Genomic DNA, 23,982 nt, shown 5'->3' with positions numbered 1-23,982 from the left:
CTCACCAGATTGATCAGCCTTCTCATCGCATGTTCATGAGAGCAAACACATTCACAGGGATCGAATCCACCTTCTGCCATGATTACCCAGCTTGATTTAACTTGACTGTTTAAATCTAGGAGGAAGGAAAAAATATTATAAGACAACTATTCAGTTATTCTTTCTCCTGAGCTATGAAAAATTCATCTATTGTATAGATTTATAATAGTTCTCTTAAACTAAGTATAGTTTATATTTATTAATGACCTATACTATGAATTTATGACTAATCATATGATTATGAATTTATCATATAAATTATGAATCTATACAAATGATTGGCTACCCCTTCTTCCATCAAACTGATTTCCTACAAATGCGAATGTCTTCAGAAGCTCCATACTGGCCCCACCTGTGAAGCTGATGATGCTAGAGCCCTACTCTGCTTATTGACTTAATTCTTGAACTTTGTTAGCTCTAGTACTGCTATGGACTGAATGTTTGTGTCCCCCTTAAAATTCATATGTTAAAGCCTTAATCCCCAGTGTGATGGTATTTGGAGACAGGGCCTTTGGGAGGTAATTAGGTCATGAGAGTGGAGCTCTTGTGAATGGGATTAGTATCCTTAAAGAAGAGGCCTGAGAGAGATGATCTCTCTCTCCCCACCATCTGAAGATACATCAAGAAGGCCACCGTGTGAAGATACCTCAAGGAGGCGTCTGTCTACAAACCAAGAAGAGGGCCCTCACCAGACACTGAATCTGGCAGCACCTTGATCATGGACCCCCAGACTCCAGAACTGTGAAAAATAAATGTTTGTTGTTTAAGCCACCCAGTCTATGTTATTTTGCTACAGCAGTCCAAGCTGACTAAGACAATTTTGTAGCCTTTATTTTACCAAGAAAGCCTTCCGAAAGAAAAAAAATGAGTTATCTAAAATGATACCAAGGTTTATGAGGGCAGAGGAGGAATTAACATGACAATAGCCAGAAAATAGCTAGGAAGATTTTGAAAAATGAGAGTAACAAGTGAGAGACCAAGATAAAGTACTATTGATATTTAAGATGGAACAGACAGATCAATGAAACAAATCATAAATTAAATTAAAGGAACTTAGTTCATTCATTCAAAAAATATTTAGCTCCTATGCTAGGCATTAGAAATATAAAAGTGAGCAGAAACTGATATGTTCTTATGCTAACAGTGTTCACAGTCTAATGGTGGAGACAGATATTAATCTAAATATTTTTAAAATTATAAATACAAACTTGTAAATGCTATAAAAGACAAATGGACCAAAAGACTGAAAAGACAACCCACAGAATAAGAGAAAACATTTGCAAATTATATGTCTGATAAGGGTTTAATATCCAGAATATATAAAGAACCCCTCTAACTCAATAACAAAAACCCAATTTAAAAATGGACAAAGAACTTGAATAGACATTTTTCCAAAGACCTACAAATGGCCATATGCATATGAAAAATGCTCAATGTCATTAATCATTAGGGAAATACAAATCAAAACCACAATATTACGTCACACCTATTAGAATGGCTATAATCAAAAAAAGGGAAATAAGTGATGTGGAGAAATTAGAACCCTCCTATATTGCTGGTGGGAATGTAAAATGGTGTGGCCTCTCTGGAAAACAGTTTGATGGTTCCTCAAAAAGTTAACCATAGAATTATCAATGACCCAGCAATTCCACCCCTAGGTATATACCCTAAAGATTTGAAAACAGGGACTCAAACAGATATTAGTATCCCAAACATTCATAACAGCATTGTTTACAATAACCAAAAGGTGGAAACCCATGTGTCCGTCAACTGATGAATGGATAAACAAAATGTGGTATATACATACGATAGAATACTATCTAGCCATAAAAAGGAATGAAGTTCTGATACATAGATGAACCTTGAAAACATAAGCTAAGTGAAATCTCAGACACAAAAGGACAAATATTGTATGATTCCACTTATATGAAATATCTAGAATAAGCAAATTCATAAAGACAGAAAGTAGAATGGTGGTTGCTGGGGAGAGGAAAATGAGGAGTTATCGCTTAATGAGCAGAGAGTTTCTGACTGGGGTTATAAAAAAGTTTTGGAAATAGATAATGGTAATAGTTGCTCAACATTGTGAATGTAATTAATGCCACTGAATTATACACTTAAAAATGGTTAAAATAGCAAAATTTATGTTATATATATATATATCTTACCACCACAATGAAAAAAATCACTCTGGTGGTCCAGGACTGGTGGGCTTGGGGAGAAATGAGGAGTGACTCCTAAAGAAAATGTTCTAAAATTGATTATGGTGATAGTCACACAACTTCACAAATATACTAAAAACCATTACATTAATCATATATCCAACAAAGGGTTAATCTCTAAAATACATAAAGAACTCATACAACTCAACAACAAAAAATCCAACAACCCAATCAAAAAATGGGCAGAGGATATGATATACATTCATATGATATATGATTTTTCCAAAGATATATAGCTGGCCAACAGGCACAAGAAAAGATGTTCAGTATCACTAATTATTAAGGAAATACAAATCAAAACTACGAGATATCACTTTACACCCATCAGAACAAAAACCAACAAATGTCGGAGAGGATATGGAGAGAAGGGAACCCTCATACACTGCCAGTGGGAACGCAAACTGGTGCAGCCACTATGGAAAACAGTATGGAGATTTCTCAAAAAATTAAAAATAGTGTTGTATACACACACACACACACACACACACACACACACACACACACACACATAATGGAATACTACTCAGCCATAAAAAAGATAAAATCATCCCATTCACAACAACATAGATGGACCTTGAGGGTATTATGTTAAGCAAAGTCAGTCAAGCAGAGAAAGACAAATACCGTATGATTTCACTCATATGTGGAAGATAAACTAACACATGGACAAAGAGAATAGATTAGTGGTTACCAGAGGGGAAGCGGACCAGGGGGTGGGCATAAAGGGTAAAGGGGCATATTTACATGGTGACTGACAAATAATAATGTACAACTAAAATTTCACAATGTTCTAAACTATTATGACCTCAGTAAAATTAAAAAAAAAATAAATTGATATACCATATGATCCAGCTATCCCACTATCGGGTATTTATCCAAAGAACATGAAATCAACAATTCAAAGAGGTTTATGCATCCCTATGTCCATCGCAGCATTATTCACAACATCTAAGACACAGAGCAACCCAACAGCCCATCAGCTGGGCAGATGAATGGATAAAGAAGATGTGGTATATACATACAATGGAATACTACTCAGCCATAAAAAAAGAAAAAATTGTACCATTTGCAACAACATGGAAGGACTTTGAGGGTATCATGTTAAGTGAAATAAGCCAGACAGAGAAAGACAAACACCCTATTATTTCACTCATATGTGGAAGATAAACACATACATGGATAAGGAGAAGAGATTAGTGGTTACCAGAGGGGAAAGGGATGTGGGGAAGGGTGAAAGGGGTAAAGGGGCACATATATGGGGTAATGGATAAAAACTAGACTATTAGGGGTGAGCACGATGCAGTCTATACAGAAACTGATACATAATAATGTAGACTTGAAATTACACAATGTTATAAACCAATACGACCTCAATAAAATTAAAAAAAATTGTACACCTCAAATGGTGCATTACATAATGTGTTAATTATATCTCAATAAAGCTGTTATTTAAAATATATATATATAAATAGTGCCTAGAGAACACATACAGGTTCTAAATATATCTAGGGCGTCTGGGAAGATTTTACTCAAGAAGTTATTTCTGAGTTGAAAGTAGAAGGATGCACTAGAAAGGATGCACAATAGGGCAAGGTGGAAGTAGAAGGTGTGGGAATGGGGGCTAGAGGGCATTTTAGACATGAAGGGAAAAGCAGTGTAAAGACTCTGTAGTGATTAAGAGTATGCCACGATGGAAACACTGAAAGCAAGCCACGAACTGCTGGAATCCAGACAGCAAGAAGAGGAATCTGAAATGAGACCAAAGAGGTTGAGGAGCCAGGCCACACAGGGTCTTCCAGACCATGTTCAAGATTAAGTCTTCATCCAAAGAGCAATGTGAAGCCCATAAAGGGTTTTATGCTGGTGTGTTTAAAAAGATCACCTTGGCTGCACTATGGAAAACGATAGGAGGGAAACTGGAGTCGATAGAGGGAGGCTAGTCAAAGCTCCTTCAATAGGTCAGTGACAATGGCGTCTGTATAGAAACACATAGGTTGACATATCAAATCCTGGGAAGAAGACAAATTATTCCATAAATGATGTTGGGGGCAGCTGGCTCCCTACCCTCATTCCTTACACCAAAACAAATTCTAGATGCATGTGTGATTTAACTTTTTAAAATGAGGCCACACATAGAAATAGTCAATTAGAGCAATGGGTTAGAATACATTCACAAATTGAGCCATGATTTTGCTGGAATTTAGAATACGATAAAGGTACCATGGACTATTTAATAATTGGTAGGATAAATGTCTATTATTGTTTTAAAAAATTGAAGTATGATGCACACATAAAGGACTAGAAGAATATACATCAAACTTAATAAGTGGCTAGCTCTAAGGAAGAGAATTTTGGGGACTTTCATTTTGCCAGTTTTTAAATATTACCTATAATGAACACATACTCATTTATTAAGACTTTTAAAATGTAGAAAAAATTTAATTTAAAGTCACAAATGTATAACTATAAGAAGACAACTGGCATACATGTAGAACAACATAAATCCAAGAAACTATAAAGGAAAAGATCAATAATTGTGACAGCCAAAAATAATAAAAATTTCTATAAACCAAAAATCTACCGTAGAATAAAAAGATAGCAAACTTGAAAAAACACGTGCCACACATATCAGGGTTAATTTCTTTAATTTACAGAGAACTCTGAAAAATCAATATGAAAATGGCAACCTAACAGAAAAATGATTAAAGATCATGTTCACAGGAAAATACAGAGCCAATAAGCAAATACAAAATAGAAGAAATGCAAATCAAAATATCACTTTCACATATCAGAAGGTTGGTAAAAATTAATTTACCTAGTTAACTTGGATATTCATATCCAAACAAGCATGCAAAATTTTTGTATAAGGATAGTCACTGCAATGTTGTTTATGAGAGCAAAAAAATGGTAATGCAAAGTGTTTATCCTGTGGTTCTGACTAAATAAATGATAGTATGAGTACATGAAATCCTATTTGGCTGTTGAAAAGAATGAGGCAGATTTCTATGTGATTACTTGGGGAAATATCCAAGATATACCAAGGTGAAATCAAGTTGCGGAACAGTCAGGGCAAACCACTTCCCATCTAATAACTTCCGAGATCTGTTTGCCTGAGCTAAGAGGAGGTGGGGAGTGGAAGGGCAGGTGGAGCTGCCGGCAGCGTAGGCTGGAGAGCCTAACTCTCCAGGGGTAGGAAATACCAGATACAAACTCTGACTGCTTCAGTTTTGGCTGGGGCCACTTTGTCTACACCTTTTTTTAAAAAAACAATGATTAGCCTTCATGTTACAGAACCAACTGTATATATCCAACACAGAAAACCCTGAAAGTAAATATAATCTACCTTTATATGTAGATCAAGTTCACCACTGAACGCCTGTTTCTCAACTGTCTTTTCAAATTGTCCATAAGGAAGAAAGGGCTCAGACTGTGCTGGTATGGACACAAGCAAGTGTCCACTTAGAAACAGTGGTCCTTGTTTCCTCCCTATCTCTGCCTCTCGAGGCCAGTAAAATGTTGGTTGAAATTAAAAGATGTTTTACTAAGATTTTTTAAAATGAAATTCAAATATTAAAATGCCCAATACTTAGCCAGTTCTGGAGCCTCTGAACATGGAAATGCTAAGAAAGTACTAGCAAACTGACTTTTATAAAGAAAAGGAGACTTGTGTTTATCACCCATAAAATTGTAAAACAGCTATTTTTAAGTCTTTTTTTAATCTATCTGATTCACAAAATTAGATTCCACCACTACCAGCACCCCCGCCCTCAAAAAAAACACAGCTTCTTGAGGGCAGGAACCTTAGTCATCATCACGCTGTCTCCAAACACCTCCCTCACTGCTTGAGGCACAGCAATGAATAAATATTTACTGAAGTTTGACAAGGTTTATTTTCTCTGTATCTATATATGCCAGGAGCATGTAAATCAACTAGAATTTTACAGTACACATTTAATTAGCCTTCAGGAAAATGAGAAAACGTATTTATAAATAGGACATTCCTCAATAGTGCTATGCTTTTACGGAACTTTCTCCATTTAAACTTGAGCTGCTTTAAGTACTACTCAGTTTTCAGTTAATAGTTTCTATCTTAAAATTACTTGTTTTTTTGTAAATAGAATGGAAATAGTTCTTTCTTGGCTAGGATCTCAGGACAAATGTCAAGGCACACCAGCAGCTAAGCACTAGGGCAAAAACCTTAACCAACCCCACCCCACGTTTAAATCCCTTGGTCTCCAGAGACATTAAGAAGCCGCTTTATCTTGGGCAAGACAGGACTGGGTTACTGCATCAAAATTCTGGTAAATCAGCCTAGAAGAGGCCTTTGATAGAAAGTAACTTAAAACAATGCTTTTGCCTTTCATGTTTCAGAGGAATTGTTCACCTCCTCAACACATGTCCCTAACGTGAGAACACTCCTAAATAATTCCAAAGTCATGGGCTTGACCCTTGAAGACAATCAGCTTACTGCAAGTGGTCACAAAAGGCTTAAGTCATGAAAATATGCACTGAAACACCTCAAATTCAAAATAATCCAAGGGAGGAGAGAGGGAAGTAAATACAGGCACAGACAAAATAGATGAAATAAAACTGGCCACAAGTGGATGATTACTGCAGTTGGGTAATAGGTACTGGGAAGTTCCTATACAATTCTACTTTTTTTATATTTTGAAATTTTCCATAAGCATTTAATTTATAAATCAGTATTTCCCTATTATAACTAGTATTTGTGATAGCAATATGACTCGGCATAAATTAAGCAACAGTTTACAGGTGACTTTTTATGCATCATAAAGGACACAAGTGCAAGCATGTAAAGCTCTCAAACCATCCACTCCTAAACAACTCTTAGCACAGAAAACCAGTGAAATAATGCACTCTGTTTGTTGGGAGGGCAAATGCAATTGCTCATGTCTCAGATCCGGGTCATTTCCTCCTTCCACTACAACTGACAAACCTTTCCTGGTCGAGTCCGGCTGTGATAAGCAGTTGAGTCACTGTTTCTATATGTGCTGCCGGAATTTTCCAGTGCTGTTAACCAATTTATGATTTGCTGTTAGAACCTCAAACATTCCAGCTCGTACTGGGTGGGTTTAATTTACCTTACTTCACATTTGGGGAGTCAAATTTAATTGCCTATTTATAAATTTAGAAAAGGTTTAAAGCAGGTATTGTAGTTTCACTACATTGTGTTTCCTAGAACTATGCCATGGAACTATAATCTTATATATAGGATTCCTTCCTTGGGAAATAAACTTCTTAGAAGTGCTTCTTAATTAGGCCAAACACTCTTAGAAGCAAACAGTAAAACAGTAAAGTTATCAGTGTTATATATTTTTATCAGATCACTTGGTATCAGTGGTATCCTCAGAAGTACTAAAATAGAAAATGTCAGCTTTCTCATTTCTCTCCCCCCAATTCGCCTTCCTTTCCCCAGAGGTAGGACAGTTAACAGTCTGGTGGTAATACTTCCAGGTCTTTTTATATCTATTTACACCCTTAAAAATATATATACACATATATCATTTTGATGGTTTTATGAGATCATATACATGTTCTGTAACTTGCTTTTTTGTAACAGAAAAAGCCTTGGAGACTTTCAACATATAAAGCTCCATTCTTTTTAATGGCTACACAATACTCCAAAACATGAAAACACAATTTTAGCAGTTCTTTGGTAGAGATTGCTTAGGGTCTTTCCAACTTTTTTGTTAATATAATGTTGCAAGAAACATCTTTGTGCCCATACTTTTGTAAACAGAGTACAAAAAAAAATGAAATTTCTAGTTCTAAGGGCATTCACAAAAAGTCTTTACCAATTTTTATTCTATCAATAGCACATAGTACATATTACTAATTGTATAGCATAGTAATTACACAGTATTATTATTAATAGTACAATAATATATGAATAGACTCAATTAAAAAGCTTGTTTGCCAGGAAGTCAGGCCCCCAAAATACATCACATTGTTATTTTCTTTTTTTTAAAAAATGTTTTTAATGTTATTATTTAATTTTATTTTTTTTTGAAGAAGATTAGCCCTGAGCTAACATCTGCCAATCCTCCTCTTTTTGCTGAGGAAGACTGGTCCTGAGCTAACATCCGTGCCCATCTTCCTCCACTTTATACCTGGGACACCTACCACAGCATGGCTTTGCCACGCGGTGCCATGTCCGCAACCAGGATCCGAACCGGTGAACCCTGGGCCACCAAAGCGGAACGTGTGCACTTAACTACTGTGCCACCTGGCCGGCCCCTCATTGTTATTGTCTAATTCTAACGAGGCTGAGCATCTTTTCAAGTTTATTGGCATTTATATTTCTTCTTTTTCAAACTCCTTTTGTCTTACTGATTTTAGAAGCTCTCTATATTATTGAGTATTAATCCACTGTTATATCATAGTAAGACTGAGAATTTTTTATGGGTTATTTGCTTCTCTTCTTCTGGTGGCTCCAGAGCCAGATTAATAAGGGTCTATTTTCACACATTTTTCTACTTAAATGTTTATCTATCTTCTCAGACTATTAGCTAAAGAGTTAATAAAACTGCAAACCACAGAAAAATAGATTTAACATCCCAAGACAGCAATTGAAAATAACATCCAATGGTAATATGAAATATTATTTGGAGAGTATTTTAATTTTCTTTGTTTTAACTAACACATTGATTTCTTCTAGGGACATGCTGGAGGAACTGAAGGGTAATGACAAACCCTGCATCTTCTTTGGACAATTTTACTTCAGCTCTTTTATTTTGGAGCTATTTTTTGTTGCCATAGGGGTTAAGGATTCACATAAAGGAAAAAAAAATGTCTTCTAAGCCATTAAAGATTTAGGGGGGAAACTGTTTATAGGTTTGTATGTGTGAGTGAGAGTTCATTTTGGTTCCTCTTACACAAGAAAATATTTGATTCAGGATATATCCTTTTAAGAGGCTATTATAGTCTAAATTCCTTTTTTAAAAGAAGGTATTTTACAAATACCTAGGGGTAACAAAAATTCCCAAAATGCAACAAAATGTCAACATAAGTTTCAAGATTATAAAAGTAATTTTCAAATGCATTAGCTATTTTCGTAATACATTGCAAAAGAGTAAATATTTTAAAAGTGGTCTTAACACAACTGCTTGGGAGAATCAGTCATGAATTTTTAAAGCAAATAATCCAATCATATGCTAGATTAACCCACAACAGTTCTCCACATTAGTCTGGAATGGAACTACCATTACATGACTTTTACCTAAAATGGCTTACTTGTTTACTTCTTGCTTTACCAATGGCTAGCAAATTTCCTACCAGTAGCTAAATGTAACAGAAGCAGGAAAAAAATTTAAAAGAATACAAGAGGACTAAGAATGATACGGTCATGAGATCTGAATAAAAGACAAAACCCTGAAAGGTGATTAAAAATTGGGGCCAGTCAGTGGCGTAGCGGGCAGGTTCACCCGCTCCGCTTCAGCGGTGCGGAGTTCACTGGTTTGGACACTGGGCATGGACCTACACACCACTTATCAAGCCATGCTGTGGCAGGCATCTCACATATAAAGTAGTGGAAGGTGGGTATGGATGTTAGCTCAGGGCTACTCTTCCTCATCAAAAAAAATAATAATAATAAAGAGGAGGATTGGCAGCAGTTGTTAGCTCAGGGCTAATCTTCCTCCAAAAAAAAACTGTCAAAAAAAAATTAAGGACTAGTAAACTAAATGGTAAATAAATCTCTTACGTCTCTAAGAGACAAAAAAGTTAATAGCCAAGAATCTAAATAAATTTTTGAAATAGGTAAAGCCCAAGGGAAAAGATAATTCCCCAAAGAGACACTATAGCTAATTAATAAACACAAAAAAGGTCACCTTAACCAACTCATCGAATAAATGCAAATTAAAATGTGAACTTTCACCTAAAAACAAAACACAAAAAAGGACAATGAAAGTTTAGTCATACATTGCTAGAGCTACAACTAACTGTTACAACTCTTGTGGAATGTAATTTGGCAATATGTATCAAGAACAATAAAAATGTTCTGAGGCCTGCCCGGTGACACAGTGGTTAAGTGTGCACGTTCCGCTTTGGTGGCCTGGGGTTCGTTGGTTTGGATCCTGGGTGCAGACATGGCACCGCGTGGCAAGCCATGCTGTGGTAGGCGTCCCACGTATAAAGTAGAGGAAGATGGGCATGGATGTTAGCTCAGGGCCAGTCTTCCTCAGAAGCAAACAGAGGAGGACTGGCAGCAGATGTTAGCTCAGGGCTAATCCTCCTCAAAAAAAAAAAAAAAGGTCGTTTATCAATGACGTGTGTTATCTGTGGATTGCTTTAAAATACTCCAACAGAGCGGGGGAAAGTAGAAGGAAGGAAAGAGACAATTCTTCCTTACAGAATTCCAAATAGTATTAGTAGATTTATCCCCCTCTACAAGGTGAAACTTAACCCTCCCCCAACCTTGAGTGTGGACTGGACTTAGTGACTCACTTCTAAATGATGGAATATAGAACAAGAAGGTAACTTTACAGCATAGAAACCTAGCAGCCACCACCTTAACTAAAAGATCAAGGTAAACATCATTAGTGACGTCATGTTGATATCATGTACCCTTCGACGTGATGTGATGAGAAAGGCACTTCACTGTGGTATTCCTCCCAAAAACCACAACCCCAAGTCAAATCATGAGAAAAATCATCAAACTCAAATTGGGGGGAATTCTGCATAATACCCAACCAATACTCCTCAAAACTGTCAAGAATATCAAAAACAAGGAAAGCCTACAAAACTATCACAGCCCAGGGGCCGGCCTGGTGGCACAGCATTTAAGTGTGCACGTTCCACTTCCCAGTGGCCCAGGGTTTGCCGGTTTGGATCCTGGGTGCGGACATGGCACCTCTTTGCAAAAAGCCATGCTGTGGTAGGCATCCCATGTATAAAGTGGAGGAAGATGGGCATGGATGTTAGCTCAGGGCCAGTCTTCCGCAGCAAAAAGAGGAGGATTGGCAGTAGTTAGCTCAGGGCTAATCTTCCTCAAAAAAACAAAACTATCACAGCCCAGAGGAGACAAAGCAGACTAATACTACTTTCAGGTGACCCTAGGAAAGTCCTTATACATGATAAAAAGAGATTATTACTGATATTTTATTTACCTTAAATTAGTAATATTGGGTAATGTACTATTAATTCCACAGTCATCCACTGTCCTGCAGAAACTTTTTGGGATTGCCCTCCTTATAATTCTACCAAGAGGCTTCACCCTGAGATAACATATGTTGCCAATCTTCCTCTTTTTGCTTGAGGAAGATTGTCACTGAGCTAATATCTGTGTCAATCCTCCTCCATCTTGTATGCAGGATGCCACCACAGCATGGCTTCATGAGCAGTGAGCAGGTCTGTGCCCAGGATCCAAACCAGCAAACCCTGGGCCACTGAACAAGAGTGTACAAACTTAACCACTATGCCACCACCAGGCCAGCCCACTCTCTTCCCCCCACACACCCCCAAAGCCCAGAGCATGGCTGTATATCCCAGTTGTAAGTCCTCAGAGTTCTTCTATGTGAGCCACTGCCACGCATGGCAACTGACAGACAGGTGGTGTGGTTCCTGGACTGGGAAATGAACTGAGCTTTAACTACTAGGCCACCAGAGCTCGCTCCTTATAAACTAATTTTGATTTGAGGCCGATTACTATGTATTAGGCATTGCTGTCCTTCTATGCAATCATTCAATCCCTTTACATTTATGACTTGTAGTCTCTGGCCCCTCTCCATTGTGGTCCCAACATCAACTGAATGCATGACTTGGAAAGGTCTTTTCCTTTCATTTCCTTTGGAAAAAAATCGTCCCTGCTACCCACATCAGAACATAACAGGGGCCGGCTCTGTGGCCGAGTGGTTAAGTTAGCGCGCTCCCGCTGCGGCAGCCCAGGGTTGGGATCCTGGGCGCGGACATGGCACCGCTTGTCAGGCCACATTGAGGCGGCGTCCCACATCCCACAACTAGAAGAACCTGCAACTAAAATATACAACTATGTACCGGGGGGCGGGTTTGGGAAATAAAGCAGAAAAAAAAAAAAAGAACATAACAAAATGCCAGCTTCTCCTCTACACATCTCAGATCCATTCTCTACCAAAAAAAGAGGATGACGACAAAGAAACGAAAGCAGTCAGTTCTAAGAATCCAGAACTACTGCAACTTGATTTTTCCTTTATTTTTCTCAAGGCTGAATTAAAATATGTACCCTTATTTCACCTCCCTATTCTTCTGCCAATCTCTAGTTTCCTCCCTTCTTCAATAAAGGTTCGTTCCCTGTTCCTGCTTCCAAGAGCAATATTACTAAGAAATTCATTTCCCTCATAAGAAATGAGTCAGAAATCCAGTATTTTCAATATGAAATTCTTGTGCTTAGGAGAAAAAAGTATACAGAATTACTATATGCCCAGGATTTAAACCTAGGGAAGAACTATTCTACATTAAAATGATTATACTGGTTCCGTTAAGGTCATGACATGATGTTTTTTCTTTTTTGTTTTCCTAATCTTCTATACTACATGTTACTTTTTGAATCAAATTACATACTTACATATGGGTATGTAAATTTGTAAATATATGTAAACATTTACAGACACATGTAAACAAAAGACTCTACCCAAAATAAATACTAAAGGTTGACGCCAAAACTCCCACATATTAATAATTGAAAGATAAATTTTTATCTATGGAGAGATGTTTACAAATGGTCTAAACCTTAAGAATTTAGTATTTAAAAATAATTATATAATTGGTTGCCTCTGGAAAGGGAACCTAAGTGGTGTGGGGACAAAAGTAGTAAGGAAATTTTTCACTATACACCATTCTGTGTCTTCTGAACTACTAAAAAACTATTAACTTTCTAAAGAATAACTTAAGTAAGCTTCTTGTTCTTCCCCCTACCAGAATTATTAGCGCTAAAGACAAATAATTACATCTCAATTTTCTGTTGAACTGAACATGCCAAATTGTCTTAACCCTCTATCTGACCGTCTGTCATCACCGAATGTGCTGACTAGAGTTAATACATAATAAAAGTGATTCTAAACTCTAAGCAAATGTGTTACAAAATGAACCAAATCCTGTCACCAATGAGAAATGATCAAGCATATAAACAGACCATACAATGGATACTTCTAAAGTCAGCCTTTGCCCTAAACCTTAGGTAATCAATCATTCTTTGCAAAATCAGTTTTCGAAGTTTACCTGTCCCCTCCCCTACTCACCCTCTGGTGGAAGTTTTAACAATTATCAAAACACTGACACAATAGTATATATACCACAAACTGGGTATAAGTTTTGTCAAATTCAGTTTAAAATAAAGGCAATTGGAAATTCATTTTAAAATTCATTTAAAAGTACACATAAAACAAGAAAAAAAAGGAAAAAGATGAGGACTAGACTAGTTTTGTTCCAGGTGTTTTCTCAAGGCACATCCAGAATGAGACATCTCAACGCACACCATAGCTGGATGGCAAGCAGAAAAAAGAAGGCAGAGGGAGAGGGACAAGAAATAACATTACAACCCAGTAAATAAGAAATCAATCCGTTGTCTAGAATTTTCTGATCAACCATAAAATGTATTTACATTTATATATCAAAACTTGAATCACAAATAAGTGATGAAGGAATCAATATTTTAATAAACGTCCCTAAGAAAACCAGCTAGGGATTAAGAAAGAAATAAACCCATCAGTAATTCTAGAAGCCAATTTAGGTGAATATTTATTTGATACTTGTGGAAGAACTTCCTAAAGATACATACAATGAAAAATATCAACAAATTTACAATATAAGACTGTGTGCCTAAGGAAAAAAAAAATCCCAAATAAAATTAAAAGAGCAAAAGAATTAAGAAAAAAACATATTCCACTAATATGGCTGGCAAAGACAACCTAAACACAGAGGCTATGCAAACAGATTGTTAAGCTGGAGATTGCCTTTGAGATTACAAACTTAATAACTTATGGCAATACAAATCCAGAAGTTAAAAAATGTCCATGTGCTCTAAATAATTCTACTTCTACGTTTCTATAAAAAAAAAAATGTGAAATACAAGGATTTATGTACAAAGATGGTTATCATAGCTTTATAATAGTGAAAAACTGGAATAATCTAAATGTCTGGCTAAAAGAGAATGTTTAAATTATGATACATACTGTGAAGTATTATGCAGCCAAAGGTTTCATTTTCCTTCATAATGACATGGGGAAATGATCACAACATGATATAAAAGTATATTAAATAGGATACAAAAATGAGCATAGCACATGCACATGTTTAAAAAGCACAGGAAAACACATACTCAAAAAAGTTGAAAGAAAACATACCAAAACTTTAACATCGGTTATCTCTGGGTGACAGGATTTTACTTTTCACTTTGTACATTTTATTTTTCAAATATCATATAATGATCATATTGTAACTCTTATAAGTAGGAAAAAAATTTTGGATACAGCAGCCAAATCCAGGAAAACCAACTCAGATTTTTTAATAAAGAATTTAATAAATAAATGGCAAAAAGTAAATAAATAAAACAAAGACATGGCAAGGATATGGTTACAGTTTAAGAGATTTAAGAGATATCAATGAAATGCCTTGCATAAGACCTTGTCTGAATCCTATTCAAACACACCTAATAAAAGGACACTTATGGAACAACCAGGAACTTTGAACGCAACGGATTAAATGATATTTAGGAATTATTAATTTTTTTAAACATAACTACGTCAATCATCACATCTAAAAAGAGTCCTTATCTCTGAGAGATCCCACTAAGTATTTTCAGTTAAAGAGATATAATGCCTGGGATCTAAGTGAAAATAATCCTGCAGAGGAGGAGGTATAGACAAAATAAAACAGCCCTGAGCTGAATAACTGTTTAAGCCACTTGATGGGTACACGTAGATTCATTATATTATTCTACTGTTTAGTACTAAAAATTTCAGAACTACTTTTTTAAAAATACATTTTTATAGAAAAACAAAACAAAAACTCCTCACCTCCCCCCCATGCAAACATAAGGCTCTTCTTGAGAAAGTAAAGATAACCAAGGCCGATTCGAGGTCAGAGGATGAAAACTGTTTCTAACGTGATTTTACGAAAGTGATTTATGATGAAATCACCTTTTCAAATAGCCAGCCAAATCTTTACAGTGATCAAGAATGATATCAAAATTCTTTTCACTTAAATAAAAATAAAAACCCACAGCAAGAGTAAAATAAAAAGTAACAATTTAGAACGCGTACAATTTGTTTTTATAAGACAGAAAATAGAGATGCTGATCAACGAAATGGGGAACTCAGAAGAAGCATTCTATACTTTTTTATCTAAAAAGCACCAATTCTATTGATTAAAGCTCCAAAGTTATAAAACCAAGAAAGTGAAACAAATGCCAGAAACTGCTGGAATTGCCCCCAGGACATTCAGGGAGGCTACAATTGAGTTTGCTCTCTACCCTATTTTTAACCTCATTCCCAATTATATCACAGAGGTAACTACTCACCGCTAAAAATAATTTTTTTCTAGAGATAGCTTTCTGACTCCAAGTTTTTATCCAGTAGCCAATTAGAAGATTGATCAACCAAATGAGCAGAGACATCCCAAAATTCTGGCTACCTTTCATATTAAACAAGGAGAACAAAATATTTGTCTATCAATTCCAGTAATACTATCATTATTATACTACACACTAATATACTACAATTAGTAGTTGGGATTACTTTTACCAGATGACCTAACATCTCGATGTAATAAGGTTTTCAAATTCACTCATATACAGTACTTTTTTGCAACATATTCACTTGCTTTATTCTTTTGTCAGAAACGGATCTCAATCAAGCATTGCCATACCTAATAATAGTTTATATTTGCCTGTAGCTTTACTAACTACTTTCATATCCTAACAACAGCTTTTCTAACAAAGTCAAAGCAGCAAAATTATTCCTGTTTTAAAATGAGGATAATAGGTTTAGATAAGCTAGCAATTTGGACATGATCACACACCCAGTACGGGACAGACGTTGGACAGGAAGTCACAATGTAAATTCCTGACCAGGCCTCATTCCACATCTGTCAGATATGACCAATCATGCTAGTTACATTTGTTTCACTCTTATAAAGACAACTTTAGAGCAGTAGAGAAATTAGATAACTATCAACTGACTTCCTATTACTTCTTAATAATGACATCCTTTTCTCTTAAACTTTATTTGCATCTCTGATAAGAAGCAGGTGAGTAAAGGACACAGCCTCAAGCTCAAATCAGTCAATCATTATTTGTTAAAAACTGTGCTAAAGCTATGCCTGGGAGAAGTCAAAGACACTTTAAAAATGTAAATGTTGAAATAAACCCCATTATATACCCAAATATCACAATTCTCTGTGCTTTGGAGCTAAGACTCTCTGAATTCTATAATGACAACTTCCCGAGCTAACACCTGTTGTCAATCTTCCTCTTTTTGCTTGAGGAACATGGTCATTGAGCTAACATCCGTGCCAGTCTTCCTCTATTTTATGTGGCATGCCACCACAGCATGGTTTGACAAGCGGTGCTAGGTCTGCGCCCAGGATCCAAACCTGCGAACCCCAGGCTGCCAAAGAAGAGCACATGAACACAACCACTCCACCACTAGGCCGGCTCCTATCATGACAAATTTTTTTTTTTTTAAGGAAGATTAGCCCTGAGCTAACTACTGCCAATCTTCCTCTTTTTTTGCTGAGCAAGACTGTCCCTGAGCTAACATCCATGCCCATCTTCCTCTACTTTATACGTGGGATGCCTACCACAGCATGGCTTTTGCCAAGCGGTGTCATGTCCGCACCTGGGATCCAAACCAGCGAACCCTGGGCCGCCAAGAAGCGGAACATGTGAACTTAACCGCTGTGCCACCGGGCCAGCCCCCCATGAAATTTTTAAAATTAAAGCAATTATAGCTACAAACTCCCTTTAATACTCCCTATACTGATCCAATAAAGGTGACCCTATATAGTTCCATCTAGAAGTAGCTATTTATAAAACATAATAAAAACCACCTCTGAAATTCTTATCATAAAATATTTTTATAGCGTAACAAAAAGCTTAAAGACACTCCTTCAGAGGGTATACTATTCAAAAGGAAGAGACTAGAGCAGGCTAGATCGAATGACAACAAAATGTTTATTTTCCATAGAGTGGAATGGGAAAGTACAGAAGAAACAAGGTCAGTGTGACCAGGAAGCTTGTGCAAGATATCACTATATAGATCAGGTAAAAATTAGAGGATGCCAAGTCTTCATTTATTCATATTCAACAAATCACAACTTCACAAGTGGTACTATCAAAACTTTGGGGATGTAGCAGTTCTCACCCACCAATTAAAAGAGGAAAGAACTGAGGCCCAGAGAGCTTCGGTGATACCCAAAGTCAGACAGCAGAGGTAGGATTCATGCCCACATCTTCTCTCACTTCTCCTTTCCTAAGAAGGATATAGCTAACACGTCCTCAGGGGACTAAGTAACTGGCAGAAGTGTTCAGAGGGGAATATAAACGAAATAAAAGGCAGCCCCTACCTCCAAGAGCTTGCACTCAAGTTAATAATTATAATTAATTCGTATAATAACAACAATTACATGCCAGTATATAATTAACAGCCAAAATAAATGTCACAAATGACTTCTGTGATAACCTCTCTGAAGAAAGCTCAAAATCAAAGAAAAGAACTACTTCTCTCCTTAACCTTGTATCCCATTGCTATTAAAAGCTTAACTCTTTAAGGTCATCAAGAATTTATCTCCTTAATTCTTCCATGTCTCTGCAGCACAGGACTCTGTTAAGGACCACCCCTCAGCTGCCACCACTGTTCTGGAAATTCTTAGTTAACATGACCATATTTTCCTACGTCTCAGATATTACCTTCTCTTTCCTCAGTGACCCTTTTTTTTGCTTACCTATATTTCATTGTATTCTAGGAATCACCTTAGCCAACACTTGCTAAAACATCATGGGACAGCAGAAAGAATATATCCTAGATAAATGATTCACGTTATAGCACCACTGAGAAATGGGTAAATTAGCCTCTCTGTGACTTTAGTTTCTCTATCTATAAAACAGGAGTGACAACTGGAACTAGTCATTTTCAAAGGTTGTTTTGAGGATCAAGTGAGAATTTGTAAGAGTGCTTTATAAACTGTAAAGTACTCTGGGCCAATTCAACTTTAAGCCCTTACATTTGAAATGTATCCTCAACCCTCAGCCCAACCTCTCAGTATACTGCCCTGGAGTGTTTTTACTCCCCTGGGGCTCAGCTATCACCTCTCTGCATAAAAGCGAAAGGGAAGAAAGAAGTCTTCTGTTGTGAATCTTGGTCCCTCACCTACGAATTTCCTGTCCTTCCCTGGCTGTTCCTTACTCTTGTATGATCCCAAAGAGTCTCTCAAGGTCCAGGGGTAAAATTCATTATAAATGGTCAAAAAAAGAAAAGGTTCTCAAATGAATCATCTGTTTATATTCAACACCATAACCAAAAGTTTCATATTCTGAAAATGTTTTCTAAAATTTCTATGAGTACTTATTAGTCATATTCTGAACAAAAAATTTCAAACGCAGGAAAAAAGCCTGTTTTTCACAAGTTAGAAAGAGAAAAATTCAATAGAACATATAAAAATTCCATACTAGGTGATCCCAAATCATAGTGAATATAAGTTACTCATAAATGTTAAGAAAGCAGTTTTCAACAGCTGTATTACAAAATACTAGTATGTTCTAAAATTGTGAGGTACATCACAAGTAATGTCACAAGTATGTGAATGATTTCTATCATTCACGTAAATGAGAGAGGAATCAAGACTTTTTCTCAGTATCACTCATTCACTTGCTTGCCTACACAAATTTTTGAGCCGAAAGGAGTTCCAGCTACGACTCTCTCAGCTCATGTAACTCACAGCCTCTCTCTCATCCATGCCACAACCAAGATGAATGTCTACACACAGATGCACGTAACGACATTCATGATGACAAGAAAAATGCTTAGAACCACTGAGATAAAGAAAGCAATGTCATTAAAAAATAAAACTTGAATAAACACCACAGATGTTTTTAAAAGTCTTAAAAATTTCACGCAAGTCAGTTTCTTCTACATTACCTTTGCTAACAGTAACAAAGCAACAAATACATGGAAAAAATTAACTTGCTTTTTAAAAAGAATGTTGTAAGATAAAACAAGATAGCGGCCAGAACACTGACCTCTGGTTCATATACCATGAAGATGCTTACTGCATCCCTAACTTGATTTGAAGCACCTTTGTTAGCTGTTAAATTTTGAAAATGCTGCACCTGTAATATTTGTCAATGAGCGCAGTCAAGCAAAAACCAGTTTCATTCTGCATTTTAATAAAGATAAGACTCCCATCTGTGCTTTGACCTAAATTTAAAAAAAGGAAATGAAAATTCAATATGAAAATAAGCAACGAGAATGTAACTTTCTCCAAAAAAAAGCACTGAAGTTTAAAATGTAATAAATATAAACCCTACCATTCACCCCAAAATTGGTTTTAGTTTAGAAAAATATATACTTTTCCAAGGAGCTGAAACTTTTTATTTTAAAAGCACTACACATTTACAGTTTAAAATTCAAATACAGAAAGGTTAAAAAAAAATCCACAAAAGTAAAAGGTACTCTCCTCTCCTCAGAGGCAACTTCTATTAAAAACTTTCAGGTAAATTTTCTAGGCATTGCAAGTGTGTGTATGCTGTGTATGCTTGCTGAATTATGATTAAAATCACTACACTTCAAATCATAAAAATGTCTTAAATATGATTTTTTTTTAAATAATTAGACTGATGGCTCTAATTATTCGGGGCTTGGGTCAACTATTTAAAGTCACGGTTCATTATAACGTTATTTCTAATGGTGAAACTGGATACTACATTCATGCCCACATTACATGAGAACTTTGAGTAAATCAGTTTACTCAAAGTATCTCATAAAATGTAGCCAATTAAAATCAAGTTTGGAGAGTTTCTAAGGCCATAGTAAAAAGCTCATTACATTAAACCAAGGAAAAAAATAAGGATACAAGCTTATGTGGGCATTACATCTCATTTACAACAAAGATGAACTAAAAAATAAAATACTGGAAGGAAATACATGTCCAGAGAAGACTTCTGAATGAGAGATTACAGACTGTTGTTGGCCTTATATATTACTATCCTTTGCAGCTTTTCAATAACAAACAAGTCTTGTGCTTAAAAAAAAGAGGGGCTATTAGAAATGTATACCCAATTTAGGTTTAAACAGAACAAAACAATTCGTGAAAGTAGTTCTACTAGAATATTCTCACCTAAAACCTAAAATAAGTAGATTCACTTATTACAACCTTCATGATTCTGTAGGACAAAAAGACTAGTCCACATTGTTGTAGTAGAAAGGACATGAGCTTTGAGTCAAGGGAAAAGTGGGCTTGAATCCCAACAGTACTAATTGGCTTTACCTTGGGCAACTTAACCTAACTAACCAGAACCTGTTTCCTCCAGTGTAAATCAGGGATAACAATATTTGACATGGAGGGCTGATGTGTCAGCTAAACATCAAGTATGCAAAGGAGGTCAAGGGACTGGCATACATACTCCATAAACAGTAAATGCCATTACTGTTGCTATTCAGGCAGGTAATTGTTTTTTCATTTCAACTCAAATAATTTCCAGCACTCTTTCAAAATAGCTTTGAAAGTGCCCAAACTGTTCTTTACCCAACTACAGGAGCAACCATTCACAAGGTTAGTATTTGTTGTGTGGGCCAAAACATGAATACGCACAGACGTACCAAAAGAATTTCTTTACTTATAAGCCTGCGGTGGTAACTGTCTAAGTTTTACAACTTTAAAAATATCCTTAAAGCCACAATGTAATAAAGAGTGCTTAATTTTCAGCAAAATCTTTACAACCCATATACTAATATATCACTATTTATCATCAGCAATTTAGGGTCTTGTGTTGAAGTTTTTATTCTAAGTCTTATTAAATTATATAAAAACGATTATTACAAATAATTCTTTTTAGCAATGTACTTTTTTTTTAACAAATACAAATTAAAGTTGAGATTTTTCTTCATTTATTTATTCTGTCAACAAGCCTACTGATTGCCTAATTGGTCCTCCCTGACCTCATGGGCTTCCCAATCAAATAGGCAAGACAGCCACAGACAATTAAATATGGAAGGTGAAGAGACGGGAGGTACACGTGGCTATTCACAGAAGCCTCAGGCGGGTTAGGAGAGAGCTCTGGTAAGGTCATGTGTGACCTGAGCCTCCACAGATAAACACAGTCAGGCTTAAAGGCTAGGAAGAGAGTAAAGACAACCAGTCTTTCACTGGATTAAGTCCCCACCCACCCACCCCCCCCCCAAAATCAATGCATCAATCAAATTTAACATTTTTTTTAACTCATTTGGAAAGGGGTCTTGCAGTGAGAAATCTATTCAGTTTATGATGATCCAGTGGTATCCAAATAGTAAAACACTCAAATCAATGGAGAAAATGTAGGAAGAATTCAAATGACTGTACAAGCAGGCAGAAAATGATAGATGGGTTTTTGGTATGTGGAATGCAAGGTAAGGCACAGGAAGGAGAGAATACTCCAAATTTACTTTAAGCCTGATAGGCTCTGAGCACTCAATACAACAAAGTAAGAAGACCTAGAAGTCTTTGCAGAATGTTTCTTGAGGTCATTTCCCAGCTCACAACTTCAGGCAAAAAGGTCAACAAAACAATGGACTTCATTAAAGATAGGACCGGAAATGGGACAGAAAACACTATCTTGCCCTTAACAAAAACACGGCCTATCAAAATCAAAGTACTGCGTACAGTTCTAAACACTGTAGTTCAGAGGCAGTAGGGTACAGTGATTAAGAAAAGAGACAAGTTCAAATCCAACTTTCTGCCACTGACTATGTCTGAGCTCCTTCATTTGTAAAATGGGAGTAGGAATACCTACATCTGAGTTGCTCTACAGTTAAATGAAAAACATCTAAGAGTTTTTAAGCACAGTACCTGACACAGGATTCCCCAAAATGACATCTATCATTACTACTACAAAGCAAGAAGTAATCTCCCAGAGGAAAGCCATTAAAATAGTAAGACATTCTCACACTTTGATGTGCATTAAAATCACCTGAAGGTCATACTGAATATGTAGATTCCTGGGACCCATTTCTCCCAGGGATTAATTCTTTAGGTCTAAAGTAGAATGTGGCCTTTTTCTGGCCCAAACATCAAGTAAGAGAATCAAGGCAATGCACTACAAAAAGCAGCTGAAAAAACTAGGATTTTGCAACAGAAAGAACTGGTGTAAATTAGTAAATTCAAGAGGAATAAAGACATGTTCACCAAGTTCATTCATTCAACCAACATTCCTTGAGTACTTACTATGCAATGAACAGGACAAATTTTCAGTTTAGTTTATAGGGCAGGAGACAGAATATATAAAAAATAAGGACATTCCATACGGTGATAAATGTTAAGAAGAAAATAAAAGAGAATGGAGAGAATTGGGGGGCAATCTCTTTGAAGAGGCAACATCTGAACTGAGACCTGAATGGCACGATGGAATCAGCCACAGTGAGATCTGGGAGAAGAGTAGTGAAGCCAGCACTGGCTTGAAGGGTTCGGCAACTGCAAATGCTCTGAGGCAGGAGCAAGCCTGGGAGGTTCCAGAAGTCATGCTAGTGGGGCTGGAACCCAGGAAGAAATTGACGTGGCCAGGCTCCAGGGTACTGATCTAGGAAGAGGGATACAAGGTGAGATGAGAGAGGAAGGCAGTGCCAAAACACGGAGTGCTTGGCAAGCCTTGGTAAGGAGTCTGGAATTTCTTCTGAATGCGATGGGAGGCTTTCAAGAAAAGGGTGACATACACTGATTAACATTTTAAAGGATCTCTTAGGCTGTGCTAAGGGGAAAGCACCGTAAAAAGTCAAAGTGGAAGCAGGGAGACCAGGAGGTTACCGCAGTAGACCAGGTGAGACACAGTGATAGTTGGTAAAGGTGGTGGCATTAGGGATGGGAAGAAGTGGACAGATGTAGTATATATATTGAACACTATAATTTAAGGCAAATCAAAGAAAAAGAACTAAGTCACATAATGAGTTGTAAGCTTCTAGGACTAATTACTCAAGAGATACTGAATGAAAATAGAGATTTAAAGGTTTTAGGTAAGTTTATGACTAATGGACCCAACTGGGTTATCAGCATATTTAGGATATTTCATAGTAGGTACTGAACCTTTGAAGCTGAGGTCAAGGCGACATTTCCTTCTCTTTTGGCACCACTGATAAAGCACTGGACTAAGTGGGCACACATTCAAGACTCAATGTTAATAAAGCAGCACATGATTCATAAAGCAAAATCTTTCAGGACCTTACTGCCAGAGGCCTGGACAGCTCGTCAGCATTTGGAGCATAGTGTAGCTACAGAACAAAACTAAAGTTGTACCTGAATCAAATCACTAAATTAGCAAATACTTTGTAAACTTCCAGATTGTCAACTCAGGCTATTCTGGGCCTGCTTTCCCAAAAGTTAAACTAGCAAAGTCTTACTTTGCCATACAATGCACATTAATTTCTTAAACCTTACAATATCATCACATAGACTTGGGAGGAAATCTTTTAAAAACCACAAGTTTAATCACTATGGTTTGACAAACATACAGTGAATATTCCCTAAAAATTAAGGCCCAAAAGTT

The 23,982-nt window shown here is 36.5% G+C and overlaps 1 protein-coding gene across 1 annotated transcript in view; it reads right to left on the bottom strand.

Annotated features, from left to right (window-relative positions):
• The window catches only part of SMIM14 (small integral membrane protein 14), a 59,921-nt gene that overhangs the window by 33,856 nt on the left and 2,083 nt on the right, over positions 1-23,982 (bottom strand). The window contains exon 2 of the mRNA XM_014857216.3: positions 6-115. Within this exon, the coding sequence (XP_014712702.1) occupies positions 6-80 (75 nt within the window). The 5' untranslated portion in view covers positions 81-115. The remainder of the gene's footprint in view (positions 1-5; positions 116-23,982) is intronic.

Source organism: Equus asinus, chromosome 3, assembly GCF_041296235.1.
Source record: "Equus asinus isolate D_3611 breed Donkey chromosome 3, EquAss-T2T_v2, whole genome shotgun sequence".
Classification (NCBI taxonomy): domain Eukaryota; kingdom Metazoa; phylum Chordata; class Mammalia; order Perissodactyla; family Equidae; genus Equus; species Equus asinus.
This window is presented reverse-complemented; position numbering and strand designations above follow the sequence as displayed.